This window comes from Neolamprologus brichardi, chromosome 4, assembly GCF_056152115.1.
Source record: "Neolamprologus brichardi isolate AB-2024 chromosome 4, ASM5615211v1, whole genome shotgun sequence".
NCBI classification, from domain to species: domain Eukaryota; kingdom Metazoa; phylum Chordata; class Actinopteri; order Cichliformes; family Cichlidae; genus Neolamprologus; species Neolamprologus brichardi.
In genome coordinates this window covers 25,146,156-25,171,595 of record NC_142107.1, presented here as the reverse complement: position 1 = coordinate 25,171,595, position 25,440 = coordinate 25,146,156, and the positions used below count along the sequence as shown (strand labels likewise).

The 25,440-nt window shown below is 44.5% G+C and overlaps 1 protein-coding gene across 1 annotated transcript in view; it reads right to left on the bottom strand.

Moving 5' to 3' along the window:
* Positions 1-25,440, bottom strand: part of doc2a (double C2-like domains, alpha) — a 62,193-nt gene that overhangs the window by 21,194 nt on the left and 15,559 nt on the right. The window contains exons 3-7 of the mRNA XM_087840167.1: positions 20,330-20,409; positions 11,856-11,930; positions 10,329-10,438; positions 2,342-2,468; positions 1,470-1,529 (exon numbers count right to left, since the gene is read on the bottom strand). Of these exons, the coding sequence (XP_087696293.1) occupies positions 1,470-1,529; positions 2,342-2,468; positions 10,329-10,438; positions 11,856-11,930; positions 20,330-20,409 (452 nt within the window). The remainder of the gene's footprint in view (positions 1-1,469; positions 1,530-2,341; positions 2,469-10,328; positions 10,439-11,855; positions 11,931-20,329; positions 20,410-25,440) is intronic.

Below are 25,440 nucleotides of genomic sequence, written 5' to 3'. Positions count from 1 at the left end.
CGACAGCTCTCACTAATAATGCTGTGCAACCAGTAACAGCAGTGATGAGGTGCAATCTGGGCTTAAACTGGGGTTTGTCACTGGTGGGACTATTTAGCAGAAAGTAGATCCACTGGAAACTGCTTTTGTTTGTTGAGACTGTGGATTGAACCTGTCTCAGGTGTACCTGCTGTTTGTGCTTGGACTGCTGGGATACGCTCCATAACAACAAATCCTTTCTGTAGGTTTGACCTCTGAACTACTGAGTCTCTTTCTGTTTTTGCTCCTGGGTCTTTTATTTTGAAAACTGATATGATTCTCTCTGCTGTTCCTGTGGTTGACTTCCTGCCCTGCTCACCTGCTCTATGGTCGTGTCCAAATTCATGGGCTGCATCTTCCTGAGGACCCGGCCTTCGGGGTCTACGTGGGTCGGGTCCTCAGAAGGTCGGGTCGGCCGGAAGTGAGCGGCTGTGAAATGTGACGGTCGAGCCTTCAGATTAGCGTCACCGCTGTCTCGGTGGAGTTTAATAAACCTTTGCAAATATGCGATATCTTGATAAACTGAGCAGATATTTGATGTTTACACAGCTACTTTCTCACCAGAAAATATGTTAAAAGTTTATTTTGTGACCCAGAAAGATTAGTATGAGTAATATTAAAACTTAGCAGCTGCCGCCATTGTTGAAAACTGGAGTTTGGCTGGGCCGCGCTATGAATTCTGGGATATGGTGGGCCACGAAGGACACATCCAACCCATCCTTCAAATTTGGGGAAAAGGAGGACGCATTTGTCGGCTGCATTCGGAGGAGTCGACGAATTAGGACAGCCTTCGTTGCGTCGCTGTGACGTAATCGGCCTTCAAATGCGGCCTCAGGAGGAAGCAGCCCATGAACTTGGACATCCTGGATGCGTCATGAGTTTGTGTCATCAAAGCCAGAACACAACACATTGTGCACAGTGTCATTTCAGTTTCCACTGAAACAGGCCCCGCCCCCCCAGAGGGCGGGATCAAAGAACTGATTGATTTACGCTGTACTCACCCAGAGCATTAAAGTATTACATGTACTCTCAGCTGAGTTTTGCAGAGAGGACCAGAAGATCAGTTTGTGTAAAAATCCTCGCCAAACGTTTGATTAAGCTCAGTTTCTGCTGAGCGAGCGTCAGTGTGAGGTCCTAATGAGTGTTCAGCAGCACCACAGGACGCCAACAAGGAACTCCAAAGATCAAACCCTCGCTGTCAGAGCACAGGCATCTGCAGCCACGCGTTTAGAAAGCATCATATAAATACTTCAAAAAGGCGAGAGCGCTCGTTTTAGACCGACAGCACAGCCGGAGGATGCTGGCTGATCGTCCTCAGTGATAGTTCATTACTGCACGAGTAGCATGAGTACTATAGTCATGTGATCACCTCACAAAGCTGATGACTGTGGTAATCACATGACTTTGAGTCTGCTGTGAGACCGGCACACCTGCACTTGTTGAAGCTTTACCTCTCGTAAGTAGCAGGAGATTCCTCTCAGGGCTTCACCCATGGCAGTCGGAGAGGGAAGCTGAGGGACGAGAACAGAGAGAGGAAACAGTGAGGATGACTTTTAATGCTTCATCGTATCATAGACTGTATATAGCAGATGGAAGTCAGGCTGTAACCGTGTTTCTTTCTGCTGTAACGTTTTAACATGGGAGTCTATGGGGACTGACTCACTGCTGAGCCTGCTGGACGTTAGAGGAACTGCAGCAGATTCTTTCTCTGTAAAACCTGTTTGGATTCCATCTTTGAAGTGAATCACATGAAGGTGCATTAGGACCGTAACCTCCCCGTCACAAGGAAAAGTCTTTCGCTGCCTGGTGATTTTATTGCATTACGCTGAATTTTTTCACGTTGGGTGACTAACTGCACAAATTCCATGTTTATGTTGCAGTCAGTCTGCTGATGACAGCAACTTGTCACCAACATCTCTTTAAATCCTCTGGTTGTAACCAAGGTAGCTGAGCATCAGTGTTTGTGTATGTAGATGGCAACAGATTTGCGATGTCTCCCAGTTTATCACCGTTAATCGCCGTGTTATCACAGAGTGTATGTAACTGTGGACCTGATCCCAATCAGCTGCACACGGACTCAGTCTGCAGGACCTGAGTGTAAGTGACCACAGACAAGGTCTCCATCTTCAGATCAAACATTTAAAGCTCTACAAGTTCATCACATGCGGCTGCAATCTTTGTCATCATGCTGCAGTTTTTGTTAGTGTGACTGCAACACAAATGTCGACCGACGAACAATTTTTGAAAATAAACCCTGTGTGCGTGTGTGTGTGTGTGTGTGTGTGTGTGTGTGTGTGTGTGTGTGCGCGTGTGTGTGTCCTACCGGTGGCGGATGCTCCAGGCAGGTGTGGAAATGTTTTGTCTGGTCGGGTTTCATGCGCTTCAGAGGGACTCGGGACTCCCCGATTAACTCATTATGAGTCAACTTGTCCTCGTCACACACGGACAACCTGAACAAGGAGAGGAAGCAAAGGAGTTAGAAGGGAAGGGAAGGAGAGGAAAGAGGAAAAAGTAGAAAAAACTGAAATCAAATAAACAGGAGAGGAGTGTGAAAGAGCACCAGAGGCAGGAAAGGAACCAGGACATAGCAGAGGAAACAAACAAAATGAATTTAGGAGACAGGAGACTAAACTGCAGATGTATTAAGAATATAGTAAAGATTGCATGAAACAGTAGAGCAGACAGGAAAGGAAGCAGGAAACAAATGAAGGAAAGGAAGCAGGAAACAAGTCAGAAGGAAAAGGAAAAATGAATGGGATAAGGAAACAGCAAAGGAAACAAGAGAGGACAAAAGAGAGGAAACAGAAGAGGAAACAGGAATGGAAACAGCAGAAAGGGAGAGGACAGGGATAAGGAATCAGGAAACTAAGACCAGAGAAGGAACAGAAATGTGTAAGAAGACAAAAGACCTGGCAAGGAGATGAAAATGGGAAAGGAGACAGGAAACGAAAGAGGAAACAACAAAGCAATTGGGAAACCAAAGAAATAGAACAAGAACAAAGACTGAAAACAGAAGAGGAAATAAGAAAGGAGAGGAGGAGATTACAAAGGAATCAAAAGAGGAACAGGAAACAGGAGGAATAAAATAAGGAAGTACATAAAGGTCTGAAGCTCAAAACAACCTTTTTTTCTCACTGAGAACTTCACAGACGCAGGAAACACACAGATGCACCTAAACGACGACATAACCGAGTTCAAGATGAACCTCCGCCCGCACGCCGCTGCCGTGATCAGCCAACAAAAACAGTTTTATTCTTCTTTTGCTTTTCAGAGTGAGATTAATGATCATCTTTACAGCGTTTCAGTTTCCACTGTGTTTGCATCTCATACTTTATTCAGTGGGAGGAATCTGGACACGAGCAGGAGGCAGAGGGAGAGTCGACCTCCTCGGGCTCAGCGTTAGACTGGAACTAGTTCAGAATATCATTATTCCCGCACCTCCTCTGGGATTTCTGACAGTGATTCACGCTCCTCCTCACGCCCTGATTAACCTCCGTCAGCAGCAGGCGTAGGAGAGGAAAGCCTCCTCCTAATCGTCCTCCTCTTCCTCCTCCCGCTGCTGCTGACGAGCACTTGACGGCTCTGAAAAAGGTCGCGAGTGCGATCGCGATCAAACTGCAGAAGCTGCCAGTGGAAAAGCAAAATGTCAGATCAAACGAAGCTGCCGACTCCCGACACCTCATCCACTCATCAAACACCGAGGCTGAGCGTCAGCAGGCCTTCGTCCAGTTCATTTACATTTAGCACACAGTGAGGGGAACATGCTCTAACATCGACTGCTGAGGTTAGCTCATACCAGACAAGAAAGGAAACAGGAAACAAGAGGAAGTAATGAAGGAAAGAGCAGGAGATGGGAGAGGATACAGAGGCAGAAACAGCAGAGGAAACACTATAGGAAACAGGAAATGGGATAAGCAAACATGAAAAAGAAAAGGACATTGGGAAGGAAATGGGAGAGGAAACATAACAAAAAAAGGAAAAATAATCAGGAAGCAAATGGAAATGAGACAGGAGAGGAAAGAAAGGGAAAAACACTGAAACAGGAAGTGACAGGGGAAATGATAAGTAGACAGAAGACTAAATGATGCGAATCAGGCAGTGAATGAGACATCATCAGGGGAGACATCAAAGAAAAAAACGATGAAGAAAGATGAGGAGACGTGGAAACGACCAGAGAGGAAGAAGACACAGGAGAAGAGAAACTGGAGCGACAGGAAACACAGGAGAGAAAAATAAAATAAGGAAGTGAGAAGAGAAGAAATGGAACAGCAGAGGACAAAGAGGAGGAGAGGAGTGGGAATACAAGTGGGAACGAGACAGGATGGAAAACAGGAAACATGAGAGGTTTAAGGAAATGTAAGAGGAAACATGAGAGGAGACAGGAGTGTTGGTTTGTGCTGAGACCAGAGTCAGGAACAGCTTCATTCAATCCGCCCTGCTGGAGTTTACCTGACTGTTTACATCTTCCTGTTCTGACAGTGTGTAAACACACATGCATGCACACAGACACGCACGTTTCTGCTTTTCATCAAACTGCATCAGATCAAACGTCGTGTTTGAGGAGACGACAGACGTCGTCGGATTAAACCTTTACATCATACAAACACATTTTAAATGTGGATGCAAACAATGTGGGAATGCTGACGGGAAACATCGAGACAGAGCGAATGCTGTGAGCCGAGCGTGTCGCCAAACTGCTGCCCACCAGATATATTTATAAAAAATGACATTCACAGCGTGGACACTGAGAGTGGGTCTGCGTGTTTGGGTGACTGACCTCTCCTCAGCAAGGCTTTTATTTTTATTTACAGCCTGAATCTGTCTGAGATCTCCAGCTTCTGGGGATCAAACCGGTTCAAAGGTCAGAAGCCTGCAGAGCTAAGACTGAGAAATCGAGACATCTTTAGTCGTGAACTCTGACCCCGACCACGAGCCTAAGCCCTGCTCTGACCTCTAAACAGCAGCTTAATGAGGCGAGGTCCACAGAAGCTGTGAGAACAGTTTTAGAAAAAGAGGATTTTTCATAAGATTTGTAAAGAAAGTGAAAATATGGAGTGTTTTTTAAAAAGAAACTAGACGAAGAAATAAGGAATTGTTTAAATATATAAGACCACAGCTGTTAAGAATGGATTTAGCTTCTTTTAAAGACGACTGCAGCCCAGCAGCAGTATATTAATGACTAACCTCGTACTGTGGATGGATTATCTCAGTTGTTCTCCTGACTGAAGTTTGGTCCGTTTACAGCATCCTGCCACGTGACTGCATTTGTCTCTAACCATCAGGAACCTTCACGTTAACTTTTATCGAGTGGAAGAAAGTTAGCGTTCATCCTCCATCTTCACTGTGTTTATGCTAACATAGCTGTGTCGCTAGCGATCACGTAGCACATCAAATTTAATAAATGCTGTTTTCATTGTCTGGATGTTAAACCTGGTAAAGCAGCCAGGCTATCATTGTATTACAGATGAAAGTTTGTAGCTCAGTGATGCTGCAGAGTTTGGACCCGGAAACAGTTAATGACGTCAGACATACAGACCGGTGGGCTTATTATTAGTTATTAATCACTCTAATAGGAGTGTTGATGCTATCATTAGTATTTTTCTTTTCTTTCCTTATTTTTTGTCTCCTTTTGTGAGATACTGAACCCCAATTTGCTCTGTTGTGTTCATCAGAGAGTGATTGTCAGACAGAAAGTATTTAATAGGGCTGCAACGATACACAAAATTCAGGGTTCGGTTCGATATTTTTTCGATACAAAAAAAAATGTTCATGCCTTTTTAATTTGTCGTTTATTAAAATTATAAATATATATTTTAACTCAAAAGTACAGTTTTTAAATTTAATGTTGCTGAAACAACAAAGTAATAAAATAATAAATCTATCTGATGGAGAAATCATTCATCTTTGGAAAAGAGAGTTTATTACAGAGAAATGTCTCTTTCCAAAATAAAAGCTCTACTATACGCTTCTTCTGGGCTATATTCTCAGCAGCATATTAAACATATCAGGTCCCCATAAGGAGAATCATGTGCTAACGGCTGTCTAAATGACTCGGCTAAAGTTTGTAGCATGCGTGCTTGTTGTTTTTGTCTGCTTCCACTTGTCTTTGCACGAGGATGATGTCGGAGTAAATGTGCAGTCATATTCGTTGTGTTCCCACTAGTGCTGTCAGCGTTAATCTGAAATGACGTTAACGCCACAACACGGCAAATCTCCGTTAACGAGCTACCGCGGATCGCCCCGTGCGTGGGGCTGGACGGCCAACACGTTAACGAGCTAACTGCGCTAACACACTAGTTCCCACCCATGTAATTGAGCATTGCTGGCACATCCAACATACTGTTTTACTTTAGTCCATGACGCGCTTACCTTCAGGGTCATACGTCACATGAAGACCAAAATAGTTCCAAACGCCAGATCTGAATGAGGGTGGGGGAGGTTCAATTTGCCATGTTGCAACTAGAGCTTAGCTTCTGTCTTGCTAGCTTGCGCTGCGCTCAGTGAATCTGCGTTTGACTACTCCGCCTAGGCTGCACTGTCGAGCGCAGATCCACTGAGCGCTCAACACAGACAGCATCGTCAGAAGGAAAGTTGATAAAATAAATTAAAAATTTTGTATTGTTCATACATATGCGTACTGAACCGAAAGCACTGTATCGAACGGTTCAATATCGATACGAGTATTGTTGCACCCCTAATATTTAGGTGTAGAAAAAAGTGCTTATGTGAATGAGGCGCATTTTATTTGACTGATCCGTAGAGTAGAAACTGCTGCATAACCACAGATTAATCCATGATGTAGTGAGGAAAGGTACACATCTGTGTGGTTACACAGTGCCTGGGCTGACGTCAACACGCTGACGTAAGAGGCTGTGTTTTTAAGCCCCGACTCTTTAATTAAGCTTGTTTTCCAAACAGGTGTTTTTGTTCAGAAAGCAAAAACCTGTTTGTTAAAATGTGAAGTTTTATAACCGAGAACTGTTTTAGGAAGTGAGGACATTAATACAACAGATTCTTAGACGTTTTTCAAGTTTTGAAAAGTGAGAAGTGTCATCATGTGACTTTTACAGCAGTGAGGAGAGTATTTCAATGACTCACAGTTTCAACTTTTTCCCAAACCTTTGAAAAACGAGGTTTTCGCAGCACTGAGATCAAACCCAGATCACAGGTCTGATCTCAGCTGTTTTCATCAATGTTCAGCTCTTTAATCCAGCGAAGGTTTGACACTTATAGTTTTGGCATGGGCCAAACTGAAAAGAGTCAAACTCCTGTGCACGGGAGGCCAAAGAAACACTTACTGGGCTGCTGTTGCTCGGCCTACTTTTAATTTGGATTTCAGAGGTTTTCAGGCTGTGAGGAGCAGAGACAGAAGAGTCACTGCACATCAGATCCAACGATGTCCAAACTCATTTAGAAATCAGAGCACTGAGAGTCTTCATGTTATTATACTTCAGTGACGGCTCAGATGAAACGATTAAAAGCTAATTCTGCGGATTCAGTCTTCGAATTGTAAAGAAATGAAAGGCTGCAGAAACAGTGGGTAATGGCCCCGACGCCGAGCTGCAGACAGAAATGACCGATAATCACCTGAGGCTGCAATTACCAGATAACGTCTCTGTTCAGTCTGCTTTCATGGCTGTCCTGGACCTCCATGGGATGGAATATAATATCAGTCTCTTTTATTTATGCAGCTTCAAATCACGGATGCATGTCAGAAGCTTAAAGCCACAGACTCATGTCCTCTGGGAAAGTTAAAGCTCCCGAAGCAACAAGACAGCAAAGTTTTACATCTGAAAAAGAAAACTTGTCTCAGCCAGAATTTATTTTCCCAAATCCTTTTAAATCCAAACAGCTTTCTTTGTGAAGAAGGAAGCAGAGTGTTTGATGATGGAAAGCCAGGATGAGGAGGTCACTGCTTCAGGAGGAACCGTGAGACGCAGCTCGTGTTTCCCTCACAGCTTCATCCACAGCTTTGCTTCTGTGTGTTTTCCACACGTTTGCTCCCGAGCGCCGTAATCGAAGGCTTCCCGCTGTGTTCACCGTCCCGCTGTGCTGCAAACACACGTTTATCAGGGTGGCTCCATCATTTAGAAGACCACAGCACAATTCTCCACAGGACACTTCTGATTATGCTGCACTCTGAAGTCACATGAAGAAGCAGCAGGACGATCACTTTGAGAGTGCGCTGTATTCTGCTTCTACTGTCTGACGAAGCTCAGATCCTTCAGTGTGTGCACCAACATGTTGGAGATCTTCTACCAGTCGCCAGAGGTGCCAGCAGGGTCAAAAACTCAGTCAGTGAGGGTCAGGACTGAACACACTGCTGTCCATCGTGGAGAACCCACCTGAGGAACGCTGCAGGAGATGATGCTGTTCTGTCTGCAGGTGAACACTCCTGTCAGGACAGACTCCACACATTTCATGCTTCATCTCTTCAGGTTTACACTCTATATATTTGTATTAATGCCGCTTTCCCTGCCAGGCCAGAATTCTCTCCTGCACAATCTCAGTGCACGCTACATCGTCTGCACAGCATGAGTCAGATTTTTATCACTGCGATACATAAAACTTTGCACTACTGCATTATTAGTCTTTCACTTTCCTATTAACAGTGTTGATTTTGTGAATTATACTATTTTATTCTGTATGCTGCTGTGGAAACAGTCATTTCTTCTTCAGACCAGCTCAGTATCAGAGAATCAGTGCAGACGGTGCTGCATCGTTGAACCCAGACAGACTATTTATTACTGCTGCCACTGTGACGCCCTGTGATAATGTGTTTAAACATGTTTCAGCCCTACAAACCACAGCTTCTGTGACTGCTGCAGTGAATGACAGCCTGGTCGGGGTTAGCCTTTCACTCAGTCGTGTGGTTGTTTGTCTCATGAACCATGACCGAGGACTTTCTAACTGCAGGGACTCACAACAAGTTTAGATAAGAAGCCCCAGATTCCTCTGTGGGGTATTCTGATGTCCGATCAGGCAAGTGTGGAGTCTCAGTATGGTCTGAATCTTTGTCATTGCTCTTTTATTTACTTGATGGTAGTTTTCACTCTGAAACTGGTGTTTAGTGATTTCATGAATAATGTTGGGCACGCTGTCCTGGGTCGCTGATCCAGTGCTTTGTGTTCTGGTGTTTCCAGAGTGGCTCTGGTTTTTTGCTTGTGTGTTGTCGGCAGTGTTTCCTGTGTTTGTCAGTCTTGTTGTCCCGTCCATTATTCGTCTCAGTGTTCGGTCTTTAGCAATCTCCTCTGTGGGTCCCTCTGCTATTGCTAAGCTCACATGTCTTTGTCTGTCTCACTTCCTGTTTTATTTTGAAGCTACTTTGTCTCAGGTGTGTTTTGCTAACCCTGTTTCTGCTGCTGTTGCCCCTCCTCTCATCATCCTGTGTCGTCAGTCTGCATGCCTCCAGTGCTGTGTGCTTCATGTTTTGTGGAGTTTATTGTTTTGTACTTTGTAGTTCTCAGCACTGCAGCTGTTCGAGTTCATGTTTTGTCTCAGTGCTGCGTTTGGGTCCAACCTCTGCTTGGCCCACAGCTGGACCCTCACACCGACATCAGATTATGGACACTCAGAGTTCATTTCTGGATTTTTGTTTGCAGTGTAAATTATCTCAACATGCACCACTAACAATCTGGGGGTGGGACACATATTGTTACCTTCATCAGGGGTAAAACTTATTTACCAAATCACAGCTCGTGGTTTTGTTGGGCAACTTGCTATTTGTCCATGTTAGCTTAGTGTTAGCTTAGTGTTAGCTTAGTGTTAGCTTAGTGTTATCTTAGTGTTAGCTTAGTGTTAGCTTAGTGTTAGCTTAGTGTTAGCCATCATCAGCCAGAATAACGATGGCTGAGGCTCATTTGTCATTTAAACCCAAAAGTCTTCCTGATGTTGACTGTAGTTTTTTACGACGGCTTCGTTCACTACAACAAGCCTTTTTTTGGCTGCAGCTGTTTATCTGATAACTCTGACGCTGTGAGCTCGTTACTGTTGTCTCTGACTCCTCTGTGAAGGACGGATTCAGTCCAATCAGACTGTTAGAGGCAGCCAGAGAGTCGGGGAAGGATCTCGATACAATATTGGCAACAAAACGTGTTTGATACCTGCAGCAGAGACAACACTTAATCTCATCGCGCTGCAGCTTTGTGCTCCGACAGCTCAACTAATGAAATGTGACAACTGAGCTTCATATGTGAATGTCAGGATGTAACAGCAGCTGATTAACGGCTGTGAGCGTAATTGCTCTGAAATGAGATGTGATGAATTCTCCCCAGAGTGTGTTTGTCACACACACTGATGTAAACACAGACCTGAGCGTCTTCCTGTGCATGTCTTCCTCTGTGATGCCGACATAAGTGAGCGTTTCATTCCACACGGGATTCAGGGAGTTACGGATCGTCCTCGTCTTCAGCTTATTGGCCTGAAGGACACACACACACACACACACACACACACACACAGATATATTAGTAATTACTAACATAGTTTGACATTTCATTTCATTTCTCTGCACAGAAGTTGAAACAGAGCAGAAAATGTGTTTAAACCTTTTTAAATCTCATTAAAGGCTGAACTCACGGCTGCATCGCTTCAAGACAAAAGTAAAATCAAAATAAAATCCCATCAGGACGAAAGGAAAAACAGCTCAGAGAGAAGATTTTCTTTTCTCACAGCAGAGCCGAGATGGAGATAAACTTGAATGTTATTTGGGGACGCAGGCAGTCGTTGGTGTCTCCTCACAGCAATAAACACAAGTTCACAAAGATTGCACAATTAATAAAGCAACAATCAAACCATCACTTCAGCGAAGGTGCCGGAAACCCGCCGAGAGACGTAACTACCATCAGGATAGTCGATCCGTCCTCAGTGTTTTTACACATTGCTCGTGTCAGGAGGAGGATTTGAAACAGCTTCTGAACATCCTGAAATGAGCTGAAGCCAAAACTGTGCTGCCACTGAACCGTGGACATTTCAGGCGCTCACAGGCGGCTTTACGTAAACACAGAGGCCACCAAACCAGAATAAAATCACTTTGTACATATCTCAGCTGACTGTTCTTCTCATTTCCAGCTGCATATTTTTATTCTTAGAGCGGTTTTGCATCATTGATGCTCAAAGTAAAGCTCAACAAAGATTTTCATCTGCAGGATGGTTATTATCCCTTCAGCTGTTTCGTCAGGGCTCTGATGTCTCCGTGTGCACAGCTCTCCAAAGACGGTAGGATCTAAAGGACGAGTAGTGTCTGATAGTCTGGGATGTTGAATTAGTCGGTACACTCAAATCTTGCCCTCGCCATGTTTCACTGGTATCACTGGTATCACTGGTATAACTCTGTGGTATCGATCACAAAGAGGGCGACGAGCCGGCAGGTAGCAAAGTATGAAAGCTCAGAGGTTAGTGCCGCGGTGAAGCAAGATGTCAGAGGAAAACAACACAGAGGCAAAAACACCAGAGACACACATGGTGAAAGATACTTTCAAAATAAAACAGGAAGTAAAGCATTTCTCATGGTTTCTAACAGAGTGAAGTGATCTGGAGGCATCTGCAGTCATAACAACATTAAGATGACCTCCTTCACCTGAGGAGACTCTGGAGCATCCTTACAAGTATCCTTCAGTTACTGCCACTAATGAGTCATCGTCATTTTTGCCATCACCCACTGTGGAATGATGGGAGGTCAGCTGTAGTGCTCCTCATTGAGCAACATGAGGCACAGCCTGCAGGTGGGTCAGAAACACCTGAACACTCAGTGGTCCACACAGTCGGCCTCCACCCTGCCCAATCCCAGCGTCCCGCTCTGTCACACCAACCCTCTGTGGTCATGAGCGGTCTCTCACCTTACAGGCTCCGGGCAGCAGGTGCAGTTTGACGTACGGGTCAGCTAAACCGTTGAAGTCCATCGGCTTCAGACCCTGCAGATAACAGAAGCAAGTGATCATTATTATTATTTGATGTTTCATTGCATCCAGATTACAACCACGAAGATGGCGAGAGGAACGTCAGCTATCCTCTACATGAACCGCGAGACCAGGAAAGGTTATAAAAACTTATAATAATAAAGTTAAGAGAGGAAGTGAAATATGTCTGCTGGAACTTATCAGTAGAATAAATAAAAATCAGAACAGGAACATAAAACCAAGAATTCCCACTTTGCTATAAATCCAGCCACTCTAATCTGTGATTCCTGACATTTTCTCCACATCTTCTCCGGCTGTTCACGTCTCGGGAGTATAAAAAGGAAAAGAGGCGACGGGACAGATGATTTTTCCACACGGGCAGATGAAACACTTGATTTGAATCTCTTGACCTCATCAGTGGGAGCAGATCATCGTTACAAATTGCTCCTAAATCTCTTTCAACAGCTTTGACATTTGCAGTGCAGACGAAGCAATTTCTTCTTCTTCTTCCCCTCCACCTCCACCTACAGCATTTTTAATGAGACGGAGGCACCACACAGAATCTCACCTCCCACATCTACCTGAAATACCATCCAGTGTCACAATGACAGCTATGATAGCTCGAGTTTCCATTACATGTGCTTTTGTTCATCAGTGTCAGACGTCCAGTTTAATTTGAATGGTGTGAGCAGTCAGTTGGTTCAGCCACAGTCATTCACGTGGACGCGTTTGTGTCTGACTCTCCTCAAGCTTTGAGTTTGGGCTCCAGCAGCTGAAGCTCAAAAACCTGCAGTTCCTCTAATGTCCAGCAGAGGCTTCAGCAGTGAGTAGTTAAAACGTTACAGCAGAAATAAACATGTTTACAGCACTCATAACCAGAGATGGGCAGTAACGCGTTACTTGTAACGCATTCGGATTCAAGTAACGAGTAAAGTAAGGGATTACTATTGCAAAAACAGTAATTAGATTACTGTTACTTTCCCGTAGGAACGCTGCGTTACTGCGTTACTAAAACCGTGATTTTTTGCGAGAATGTCTCATGACAGTGACGTAAGCGAGTGCGACGTTCGTGACAACAGCTGTGTGCAGATCAACAATGGATCATATATCGAGTGCAGAGAGAGTATGAGCTGCAGCGTTTAAAGCGTGGAAGTACTGACCTTACTTTGAGTTTGATTCCATAAAAAGTGACAAAAACATTAGTGTCCGTTGTGCGTGGGAAGAAAACTTCTTTTTACAGCGAAAAAACCCCTAAACTTCCAAACAAGCACCGAGTAGCTACGACGTAATGGGAAACTCACAGAGAAACTCGCGGATTCTTCCACTGACCGCTGCACACCTGCACCAGGGTAACCCTCCGCCTACCCCACTCCTGCTTTACAGGTGAAAATAGAGCAACAGGACCGCTAGTCTTTGACTTTATTTATTTTCTGCTGTGTTTTACTTGCATCTATTTGAAAGACTGAGTGTAAACACACAAAATATTTTATTTTATGTGCTGGAATGTGCAGAAAATAGGTTTAAATGTTAAACTAATTTCTTCCAGTCAGAGAATGTTGCAGATAATTAAATGTTTGCTTGATGCATAAAGTTAAAAGATTAAAACTAATAAAACAAGTTTTAAAAAGAGACTTTTCCATTTGATCACATTTTGTATGATGATTATGCAGAAAAAGTAGAATTGGGCTGAAAGATCTATCACTTTATCACCTATTCAGGTTGTAAATCGTGTTTTTAAAAAGTAACTAAGTAATTAATTACTTTTGAAAATAAGTAATCAGTAAAGTAACGGGATTACTTTTGGGGGGAAGTAATCGGTAATTAGTTACTGATTACTTTTTTCAAGTAACTTGACCAACACTGCTCATAACCACTGTACCTGTTTAAAGGCTGGAAGTTTGAACCTGGGAACACAGGGGAACTAAATCAGACTAACAAGAAGCTGGAAGCAAAGGTGAACACAACCCAGGACGCTGACGAGATAAGACTCAGACATGGGACCAGTGGAGGCAGGACCAGCACAGGAACGTGGGCTGATGGAGTAAAAGAGGAAATAACAGAAACGCAGACAAAAACTGCTTTTGGTTCATTTTTGTCTGTTTGTTTTAATCTTTTCATGACTTGTTATCTTATGTGCAGCACTTTGTGAGTCTATCTACAAAGGTGCTATATAAATACAATTTTATTTATTATTTATTTATTTAAAAGTAAACAAACACGGAAACAAGACTGACCAAATACGAGGGACGCCAGGGAGAGACGAGACCTGAAAGGGAACTGAGGAAATAAAATAGGGAACCAGAGGTAGCAGGAAAACTACATGCTGGACCAACTAACACAGAATTTGAATATTAATTATTATATAGCTCCAGAAGACTGAATCGTGAGTCTATGACGAAGCCTCAAAACAACAGGTCCAAACCCGGACCGTCCAGTCTTGGTGAGTGAAATTCCCCAAATCTAGAAGTATTTTGATGAGATGTTTCTGGACATGAGATGATTACAAGTGAAGACGTATCAGCAGTACTAACGTTTGGCTGAAATGTATTTTCAAGCCACAAAAGTACGTTATTAAAGGTTCATGACCCACAGGACAGTGGTGCCGCCATGACACAAAACCTAAGGAAGTGCACGGGTCTTGACCTGACCTCCAAAAAAAACCATCCACCTGCTGCCCTTTTTCCAAAGTTGGCAGCGTCAGGCTTGACAGGATATACCTCAGCAATGCTCCCCAGGTCCTCCTGGAGGAGCCTGAGCTTCTCCCAGGACAGATGGTTTAAGAACAGAGCAGCGACTTCTCTGGTTGAGTCGAGTTTCCAACTGCAGGGTTAATGTTCACATGTGGAAATCTGCAAGAGGGACTCGCTGCACCCGTCAGAGGTCCCGTGTCCATGGCAACATTGGGTCAGAGCTGTTTGAATCATGTGGATTCACTGCCGCACAAAAAGCTGCTTCTTAATGTTTCTATCAAACATTAAACCAGATTATTCTGCTGAACGTTTCTGGCTGCGGTTACCAGGCTTGTCTTTTATTTGCTGATGTTAAAGGTGTTAACAAATTCTCCGCTTCCCCCTCGTCCCTGCAGAAAGAAATGTGCACACAGCAGGGAGCAGCGAGTTAATCCACCTGCTCGAATCTGAAACTGCTCCTTCATCTGCTGCAGAAATGAGTCGATGCCAGGAGGGAAATCACTGACGTTCAAGTAGGTACTCGAATTAAGAACACAGCAGAGGAAACAAAGGATCCAGCAGGTGCTCAGATTATCTCCCATCCCTCACGAAATGAAGCAATTTCATTCTCACATGTGTTTCTATTAGTGTTGCAGTGCAGAGTGAGAGCCGACTGCATCAGTGTCACGGTGATCTGAGAGGGAAGGAGAGCAGCTTTCACAAGCACACGTCGAGCTCGTGCTGATCTCCGCTTCGTTAAAATCTGAAGACTTTGCAGCTTCGGGACACAAACAAATGACAGAAACAGCTTCGAGCTCCGGCAACTTTATGTCAGCAGCTGTGGAGCAAAGTGTGATTCAGTAATGGGACCAGTTCTGCAGGATTGTGTTCAAAACTCGACTGCAGTTCATTATGACCTAAAGTTAGCTTGCTGCTTTTTCTCCGTGCACATTAAATAAATCTGAATCTGTTGTTTTTGTGATGCTTTTACTTTTTCATTTGTTGGTTTGTTACAGGAAGCCATTAAACACCCCCAGTTAGATTTAAGCACTCGGGTTCGGGCATCTGACAAGGATGCCCCCTGGGCGCCTCCTGGGTGAGGTGTTCCAGGCATGTCCCACCGGGAGGAGGCCCCGGGGCAGACCCAGGACACGCTGGAGAGATTATATCTCTCGGCTGGCCTGGAACACCTTGGTGTTCCCCGGATAAGCTGGAGGAGGTGGCTGGGGAGAGGGAGGTCTGGGCCTCTCTGCTTAGGCTGCTGCCCCGCGACCCGGCCTCGGATAAAGCGGATGAAGATGGACGGTTCAGGCATCACACGGTGCCCCTGAACCTCCAAACATACGCATGTGGCAGAAGTGAAACTTCCAGCTCATCTAAGAAAGAGTTCAGATAAACAAACAGCGGTTATCTGTCTCATGCCAGGGTCATAGGTCATAGGTCATGGCTTTGCCTTCCAGCACGACAACAACCAGAAACGTGCGTTTGGTCATCACGTTGGTGGTGAAGAACAACCTCCAGAAGACCAAAGTGAAGGTTACTGATGGTGAAAACACCATCAAACCTGGAGGAGCTTCAGAGGTGCTGATTGGTCAGGAGACGTGTGTGAGAACCGCTGCAGCTCGTAGCACAAAGGACGACCATCAGCATCGTTCGGAGCCTTGTAGCTCTCGGTTTTTGTTCGTGCAAAGTGAAATTATGGATGCAGCCGAAATAAAACTGGGATGTTTGGAAATTTGTCAGGGAAACAGTTTGTGGAAGGTGCATCCATGTGAAACACGGGCAGAGCTGAGCAGAAAAATGCAGTTTGTTCTTTTGTGTTGATCTTTTTGAATTTGAATCTGTTTGTGGTTCTTTGAAGCTAACTTTGGTGTGACTAATGAAAAGCTTTTTGTGAAACACAAACACTTCTGTGTTTATTTAATGAGAACAAAGAGTTTATTCTCACCGTGAAATATAAAGCCAGCAGCCCGAGGGGACGAAACAAGCCTGCTTCAAACAAACGGTCTCTGGACAGATAAACAAGGTAAAGGCAGGAAGTGAAGCGACGGCGCCATAATTCAGATCAAGCTGTCACAGCAGAGTCCAATTTAAGTGTCACAAACAACAAGAGGGAGACAAACGAGGCTGTAAAGAGACGACGGCTGCAGTCAGAGCAGGATCTGTGCAGCACACTGAGGCAGCGGTGCATGCAGCACACGCCAACATGCAGGGAGGAGAAATCTCTTTAATATTTGCTGCGTTTGTGCAGGTTAGCAATGCTGAACAGCCTCAGCAGTGTGCAACACGTCTCCATCATGTTTGTGTTTGTGATGCTGGGAGACGCCACTCAGAGGTTCTGAGACAGACAAACATAACCTTTCATTTCTTTCCTCACTCAAAATAACTCTTTAGATCCACTTTTTATAAACACATAAAACTTCACAGACATTTTTTGTTGATGTCTGAAGGCGTCAAACACCAACACATCACTTCCTGGACTCCACAGCCTGCTGTGGTTTGCAAATCCCACTTTATAAAGCTTCATAGAGGGTGAGTGTTATATCCCAATAACATGCAACTAAAATACTAGAATTGCACTCAGCACAGCTGCAGCTCAGGCTTCTTGAACAGTTCGTACAATAACCTCGCAGCTGCCATATTACAGGTCAAATAATCACATTATTATCATTTGAAGGCTCCGACAGCACAAACACAGACTGGAGGTCCAGGTCAGATGAAGTTAGCAGACAGCCAGTGTTGCCAACTCCTCAGTAAGGAAAATCGCTATTGGCTGTCCTAAAAGTCACTAAATGATGTCATCGCCTAATTTGCATAATTGGTCTTGCTAATGTAATTGTAACTTAGGTTGTTGGAGAGAGAAATAACATCGTGGTAGAGACATAAAGTGAGTAAAAAACGTCCTAAATGCATTTAGAATTTATTTAGAACTACAAATTTAATTTCTTTTAGCAATTATTGTTTTTTTTAATGTCACAATTCCAACCCTGCTCCTTTACCCGGGCTTGGACTTAAGGCATGAAGTAGTTTTAAACCTTGTGATCCACAAAACAGCATAACAGTAAAAGAAGAACTGACTGCGTTACAGTCAGTGCAGGAGCAGCGGCTTCGCTCATGCGCGATTCATTTGCAGTTTGGACGCACAGGTGTGAACATCTCCTGCCCTGATAGCAGCTGCATCCTCCGCCCGTGAGCGCTTTGGCACGGGTGAGGTGCACCGTGCCAAAGCACCGCTGCTTGTTGAGAGTAAGAGCGATACGCGCTTTCACTTCAAAAAATCGTCATAAATAAGTCTCCAATAACACCAGAAAAAGTCGCCAGATTTGTCGCTAGTCGCTTTTTAGAAAAAAAGTTGCTAAGGGGTTCTGAAAACTCACTAAATATAGCGACAAAGTCGCTAACACTGCAGACAGCTAGCAGCTACAGCCACCTGTGTCAGCTACAGAGGCCACGCCCCTAATAATGCAAACATTGAGCCTTAATATAGACAGGCTATAAAGTGTTAGAGCCTCTAGTGGACATTAGAGGAACTGCAGATTTTGGTTCTTTAGCCCTGTAAAGCTGATGCTTGTTGATGTTGCAGTAAAATCAGCACCAAAAAGTTTCTGCTGGGACGTCTACAGTAACTCCACATCATCCTCACGGAGCTGCTGGTGGTCCATCTGCATTCTGAAAAAGGTGTCAGCTGTCAGATCTTTAGGAACACCCCGCTCTGGATACATGGATCAAAGGTGGAGCTGTTGGATGGAGCACACTGAGCGCAGTAGTTATCAGGAAGAGAATAAAATAGAGAATAAGAGTTATAATAAATATTCCTGATTTTTCCCATCTTCTGCCACAAGCTGGACCCAGATAAGTTTGCTCCATCTCTGTGGGCTCGTGCTGAGGGCGGGATGGAAATGGAGAGCTTTCCTTTCAGCTCTCTCTTCATGACGTCTCAAGCCGAGAGTTTGAAATCACCGTCTTGGTGTAAGATGTGCGAAACCAGGAGTACCAGATGCTCGTAGCGATTGTGACTGATGGCTCGTTACACAGTGAGCTGGATGATTCTCCTCTCACACTCAGAATGACCATAATTTACAAACTGCATTCAATGTTTTATTCAGAATAAACTTTGGTTTATTGACCGAGCCCATGAACCCATCAGGAGAGTGTTTGCTGAGGTCACAGAGAAAGTCATGTGACTTCTGCACAACCAGGAATCTTTTTGCATCTGACAGAGTCGCCTCCTGTTTGACATCAGAAAGAATTACAGCTGTCGCAGTCAGACGCAGAGGCTACGCCAGCTTTTGTAATATCTGTGAACAGTCACGGTGAGCTGTGAGATGATTCTCCGAGCGAGCCTGACGGATGATGATCCAAAACAAGGTGCGGTGTAACCTGTGCCAGGTATCGTCTACCATAAGGAGGAGTGATCTTTGGTGAATAGCCAGATTCTCCATAAATACACAACAATATGCATCCTTTCCTGGCACGTCCAGCTGGGCTTTAAGCAGGATGACTGTCTGTGGTGCTGAAATAACTCCACCGAGGAACGACTCAAAAACAGGAACTGGTGATTTGATGGCTTTAAAGCCAGGAAGGAATCCCACGTGGTGTGAAGGAGAAAAACCTTCAAACATTTTGCAGCTGAAGGAATTTTAAAAAGAAGAGAGGTCAAAGATTTCAGCGAGCCGATGTCAGACACGGCTGGACAATTATGCAAAACGCCTACGAGGAGGTGTTTTGGTTAAAGTGGGCGACGCTTGTACCTGATGCCAGCGGTGTAGTACGAGAAAACTTTAGTCTGTCAGTCTGATGTTTGTAGTGATGTGTATCGCTGCTGATATTCAAACAAAATGTAGATAAACTGAGGAACGGTTTTAAAAGCGACGAATTACATGTTGTTTTTGATGTAAAACAGCAGAAAATGTCACGTTTCGTCTCACTTTAGGCTGCGGCTGTTTGCTGGATACAGCACACGCCCATCAGAATCACTTTGGTGACTCCAGCTCGACACCTGCTCTTCACACCAAACACGGGTCTCCTTCAGCAGCCCGAGGCTCGGCCGCCTCTTATCTCACCTCCTCCTGACTCCTAACACCTGCTCTGGGACTGTTACTGGGTCGACCACGAGCTGAGGATGCAGGTGCATCGTTTTCCTGCAGCTTCCTCAGATCCATAATCGGAGTACTGATTACTCTCGCTCCTCAGCAGCAACATCCAGACGAATAAAAGTGTGTGTGAGTGAAATTTACTGACCAAATAACAATCTGTGCAGCAGACCCACAGCTCCAAGTAGCTCAATGAATCTGAATTTGCACAGAAATCCTATTAGAGCTCATATTTATCTTTGACAGCACAACCTTCATCATTCTTCACTCTGTGGAGGGAATCTAATTGGTAGCAGTTCATGAAACTAGAGCAGATTTAATTTATGATGAGTGGCGAAAATCCACAGCTGAGAGCAGACTTTAATTATATAACATAGTTCCCTGTGTTTAATCTGCTTTATGCAACTTTCTCATATATCATTATTATTATTACTCTTATTGTCAGCGTCTGCATGGATTATAACTTGTCTTAAAAAAGCTAAACAAAGGGATTTTCACATTTATGAAATATACTGAAGTTACTGCACAGCGTAAATCAGCTGATCGGTTTTACTCCATATGGGCTGACCCTGATATCAGAGAAATTAGAAAAGCTTCCTGTTGCATGAAAACAGAGAAGAAGAGCGTGTCGGTGTCTGCAGAGCGTCCTCACCTTGGCCCGGAGCACGGTGCAGTGCAGCTTGCTGGAGCTCTGCTCGTACCTCAGCTCGAACTCCAGCGTTCCCAGAGCAGCTGGGGAATCATCGCAGGCAGAGGGAGGAAACAGACAACATCCATGATTCATGAAAGAAAACATGATTACAAGCCTCGCATCAACAAGCACAAGAGATCAAAACTGTTAGATTTAATTGAAAGCAGGCAAGAGAACAGAGAAACATGTCAGGCATGTCATGCAATCAGAAGATGGAAATCCAATTCGGAGGAGAGCGCACGTGCCCGTGACTCGCAGTCTTCCTACAAAGAAGAGCAAACATTCACAGCCGTGCACGTGCAACAGGGCACACATGCTCGCTCAGATAACACGTATGATTCACACTAACACATCACTGCTTACATAACTAACCGCACTCATACGCTCTGAGCTGCTGTGTGTAGCGGACTAACGGCTACGTGAACGAGAGCGGCCTCTGCCACGTCCTGGTTTTTCTTCTTCACTGAGTGCCGGCTCAGGGCCGCTGTGACTGAACATTTTGTAACCCGGGTTAAAAAGATGCATAAATAGTAAAAGATAAGTGAAGTCTGAGAATATAAATATCAAAGAGTTCATTTATTTAAATTTTCTTTTTTGTTAAAAAGATCAAAGTTCATGTAAACTGATTAAAAACATGTTTGCACTGTTTAAAATAAGTGATATTTCTTTTCTTGTGAATTGTTTGTGAGAACTGTAATTTCCTACGGGGATATGGTCTGTGAAGGTAACACAGGGTGGAGAGCGCGAGGAGAGAGGGCGGTGGCGCGTAAGTTACATGGAGCATCCGGAGAAGTTAGCTTGTTTTTATGTAGTATCAGTAAGTGTGTTTTGACTTTTCGGAAAGATAAGTCACAGTGTCGGTAAGTTAGTGACATAACACGTAAAGTTTCAGCGTGAAGCTGCTGGACTGTGTGTTTTGTTTCTTGCACGCATTGAGTTAAAGCGATGCTAACCCAGCCGTTCGCTAATAAGGACTACTGTAGCTGCCGTTTCGCTCAAGTTGTGGAAGTTAAAAAGCTGCAGAGGATCGTTACCGAACTGGATAACGACGGACACACCCCGGATAGTCACTCTGAGTGCCCGCGTCACTCAGAGTACCTCTGGCAACGTGGGAAGCTAAAACAGGTAGCTTGTGGAGCGTGTGGAGATCACGGACCTTCCTCATCTTTGTGCTACTGCATTCAGAGCGGCGTGTTTCTGAAGGAGCTGAAGACAACCTGTTGCCTGGATTAATCTGGTGGGAAGTGCACGTTTCACAAGGTACTGAGTTTATTTATTTATTTATTGCTCATTGAGTGAAGAACTTCCGGTTGGGAGATCGTTTTGGATTTATACTGGAGCAATACAGGCCTGCAAGGTAGGGTTTATCTCTGCCGGCTTTAGGTTTAGTTTGGGACTATAATTGTTTTATCACTGGTGGTTTACTCTGTATATGTGGAGATTCTGTGTACAGTGGGTAAATTGCTGTGTGTGTTTTTTGGTTTGCCTGGATACTGAAATCTGCCATTTTATCATTTTATTATTTTGTTTTCATTGTTTGGTAAATTAAAGGAGGGTTGCAATGCTCTACTTTACATGGTGTATGACATGATTTACTGCACTATAGACACTAGTGTTCATTTTTGCGTGTAGTGTTACTGTTAAGGAATAAACTTCATTGATCCCAGAAACAAAAGAGAAGTTAATTTCAGAATATCGTACGAGAGTACCCTAGAAAAAGAACCCAAAGCCCATTTATTTAATGGTATTGAGTAAATGAGGGCCACAATTTTAATGTTCAAATGACAGAAAGACATGAAAATGACTGCAGAGGCCACAGGACGAGCTGGCAGTCACAGCAACACAAAGAAAATCAAACACAAAGGTGTGGTTTTGGCACATTTCTACGGAGCCCCTCTGATGACATGGTCAGGTAAACTCCCAACACACAGTGATCAGGACCGAGTCAGGCCACGGGCAGGTTGGACAGGACTTTGTGGGTTGTTGTGATGAGTCCTTCGTTTCATTAAAGGCGTCAAAATCAAAAGACGTGATGATTGATTTTGGGAAGTCTTCTTATAGCTCGTCAGCTGCTGTCATTAAAGATACTGAGATAGTGCTGTGAGCCTGCGATTCGCTGTTTGGTAACATGACTCTGAAGAACAAGAACCAGTTGGGAGTTTTGCTATAAACTGCCAGAAAACTGTCAGGGCCTGTGGCCATAACAACACGTGCTGAGGAAGGCTCGTGTTCAGTTTGACTCGTTGCTTTCTGGCCGTCGTTTCACCTGCGAGGTCGACCAAAAAGACTCCAGATTTCTTTTATCCCGACTGCGACTCGTCTCCTTAATCCAAATAATTCAAATAACTGTCATCTGTCTTTTTATCATTTTATCATTTTATCATCACCATCACTTTTATTTATTCTTATTGTTGCCTTTGCTGCTAAACTAATTTTCCCCGTGGGACAATAAAGACAATAAAATAAATTCATCCATCCATTCTTTTCCGCTCGTATCCTTTTGCAGGGTCGTGGGAGCTGGAGCCTATCCCAGCTGTCTTAGAGGATACACCGCGGACAGGTCGCCAGTCTGTCGCTAACACACAAACAACCATTCACACCTATGGCCAATTAAGCTAACCCCACTAACTGCATGTGTTTGCACTGTGGGAGGACGCCGGAGTACCCGAACAGAACCCACACAAACATGCAAACTCCACACAGAAAGACTGAACTCAGGACCCCAGAATCACAGATATTTTATTTGTAGACTCATACGCAGATCAACATAGCGAACACTTCTAGAAGCAAAATATTCACACACAAAAAGATGTAAAAAAATGAGAAATAGGGGGCGCTAGTGAGGCATGTGCGAGTGTAGACGTCCCTCGTCAAAATTACTTTAAGAAAATCTTTTAATGCTCTCAAAAGCACGTCAACCCATCTTTTTGCCAAATTCACAACCTGCTGATTACTGTGGAGATATTTCTGGGAGCCTTTCGACAATGCTGAAGCCCAAACGATCGATGTAGGCCTGCAAGCCTCTTCAGACTCAGCTGGTGGGGACGCCACGCCTGCACTGGAAAAGGATGAATGTGAGCCGTCCAATAAACTGCTACTAACTGCTATGACTAGCTTGTGTTCAGAGATAAATACGATCAAGCCTAAATTGTGCGCCACACTGGACACTCACATGTTAGAGATTTCTACCACCATAAGAGGCGAGATATCGTCCTTGACCCAGAGCATCCAGGCCTCAATTTCGGACATAAAAAGCGACGTGGCCAAGCACGATCAAACCACTCTGACACCATCGCCACTCTCCAGGCCACCGTGGAGCGTTTGTCTACAGAGTTAAAGAAGTTAGAAGAGAAATGTGAAGATCTCGAGGCGGAGGAATAATGTAGGAATCACGAGAATACCAGAAGGCATAGAAGGACCCAAAATGAGTTTGTTCCACAACTTCGATCGACCACAGAGAAAAAAATTAGAAATTTAAAAACTAGGAAAACATGAGGAAAGTAAAGCTTAAGTAAATCCCTCAGAGGCTGGATTATGTCTTCAGTACAAAGATGATGTGGCTAACTAACGAGGCGACCGTGGCTCAGGGGGTTGGGAAGCGCATCTGTAACCAGAAGGTCGCCGGTTCTGGTCGTTGTGTCCTTGGGCAAGACACTTCACCTGCCGCCTACTGGTGTTGGCCAGAGGGGCCGATGGCGCGATATGGCAGCCTCGCCTCTGTCAGTCTGCCCCAGGGCAGCTGTGGCTACAACCGTAGCTTGCTATATAAATCCAATCCATTATAACTAATTAGCTTAGCTAACTGCACAGAGTTGGTACAGAAAAAGGCGGGAAAACCAACTGGCGTCCAGCGTGAGACACAGACATCAAAGCCCGTTGGTTTAGTCTCAACGTCTGTCCTGTATAAGAGTAAATCTCAGCATCTCAACACTACGAGACGCATTTACAGAACAGTTAATGATGCAGGGCTCGCAAAATCGCTAGCCCGACGTCCTGGAGCTAGCAATATCTCCGGTCGGGCGACCAAACTCTATCTCAGCCCCGCCTGTCGGGCTATATGATAACCTGACGGGTGGGGCTGAGATAGATTTTGGTCGCCCGACCGGAGATATTGCTAGCTCCGGGACGTCGGGCTAGCGATTTTGCGAGCCCTGTGATGACTTTATATCTCATAAGGTCCTGTTTGTATCTGAGTGATAGCTCCCTCTGCATCCCAAAGACATGATCGCTGTCACATCCAGAGCTTTGCATGTCGTGGCACCAACTCTGTATCGTGTAAGATAACTAACTGTCCCACAAAGGCAGCGTAGTGTGTAATGATGCTGTATTTTAAGTCTTTTAGTATCTCGAGGCAGAAGCAGACTTCAGTTTCTGTATTTCGAGTTTTTTGGCCTTTTTTCCTGTAAGTAAAACATCAGACGTCGTCCTCAGAAACTTAAATCAGTGCTTCTGACCATCCATCCTATCCTATAGTCGTCCTCTCTGCTGAATCCACTGCAGTCCTGAACACTGAGTAAAAATAAAAAACACTCCGAGCCTGCTTCCACCCACCTACACTGACTTACAGCAGCCCGAGGCAGAGACGGCTGGAACATGTCAGCGAAACCTCAAAACGCCCTGTGACCGCCCTGCGCAGGAATCATCGCTCTGCAGCAGCGAAGCCCGAGGCTGCAGGGATCACGCGTGCACAAAGCGGCGCCCTGTGAAGGCGTTCTTTGTTAGCCAGAGTTTCTTTTATGTTTGATCAAAGCCTGGAGTTTCAGTTCGAGGAGACGGCCTGTCAAACTTTGGCGCTCCCCTCCTCCCTCAGGCTTTCCCCGCTCTGATGAATCTGACGCCTCGTTATTAAAAAGCACAAAAAAATCATCAAGTGGTGACTGCAAAACAAATATGTGTTAATGACGGATAAAAATGGTAAAAAGCTCTAATTAGTCTTTGCTTTCTGAATCACAGCGGAGCTCGAAAACATGTCAGCAGCTCTGAGAGCATTCAGCCTGACTCATTTATCACAATTTATTCTCCTTTTGTAACTGAAGCGGCGATGAAGGAGAGGATGAAGGAGAGGATGAAGG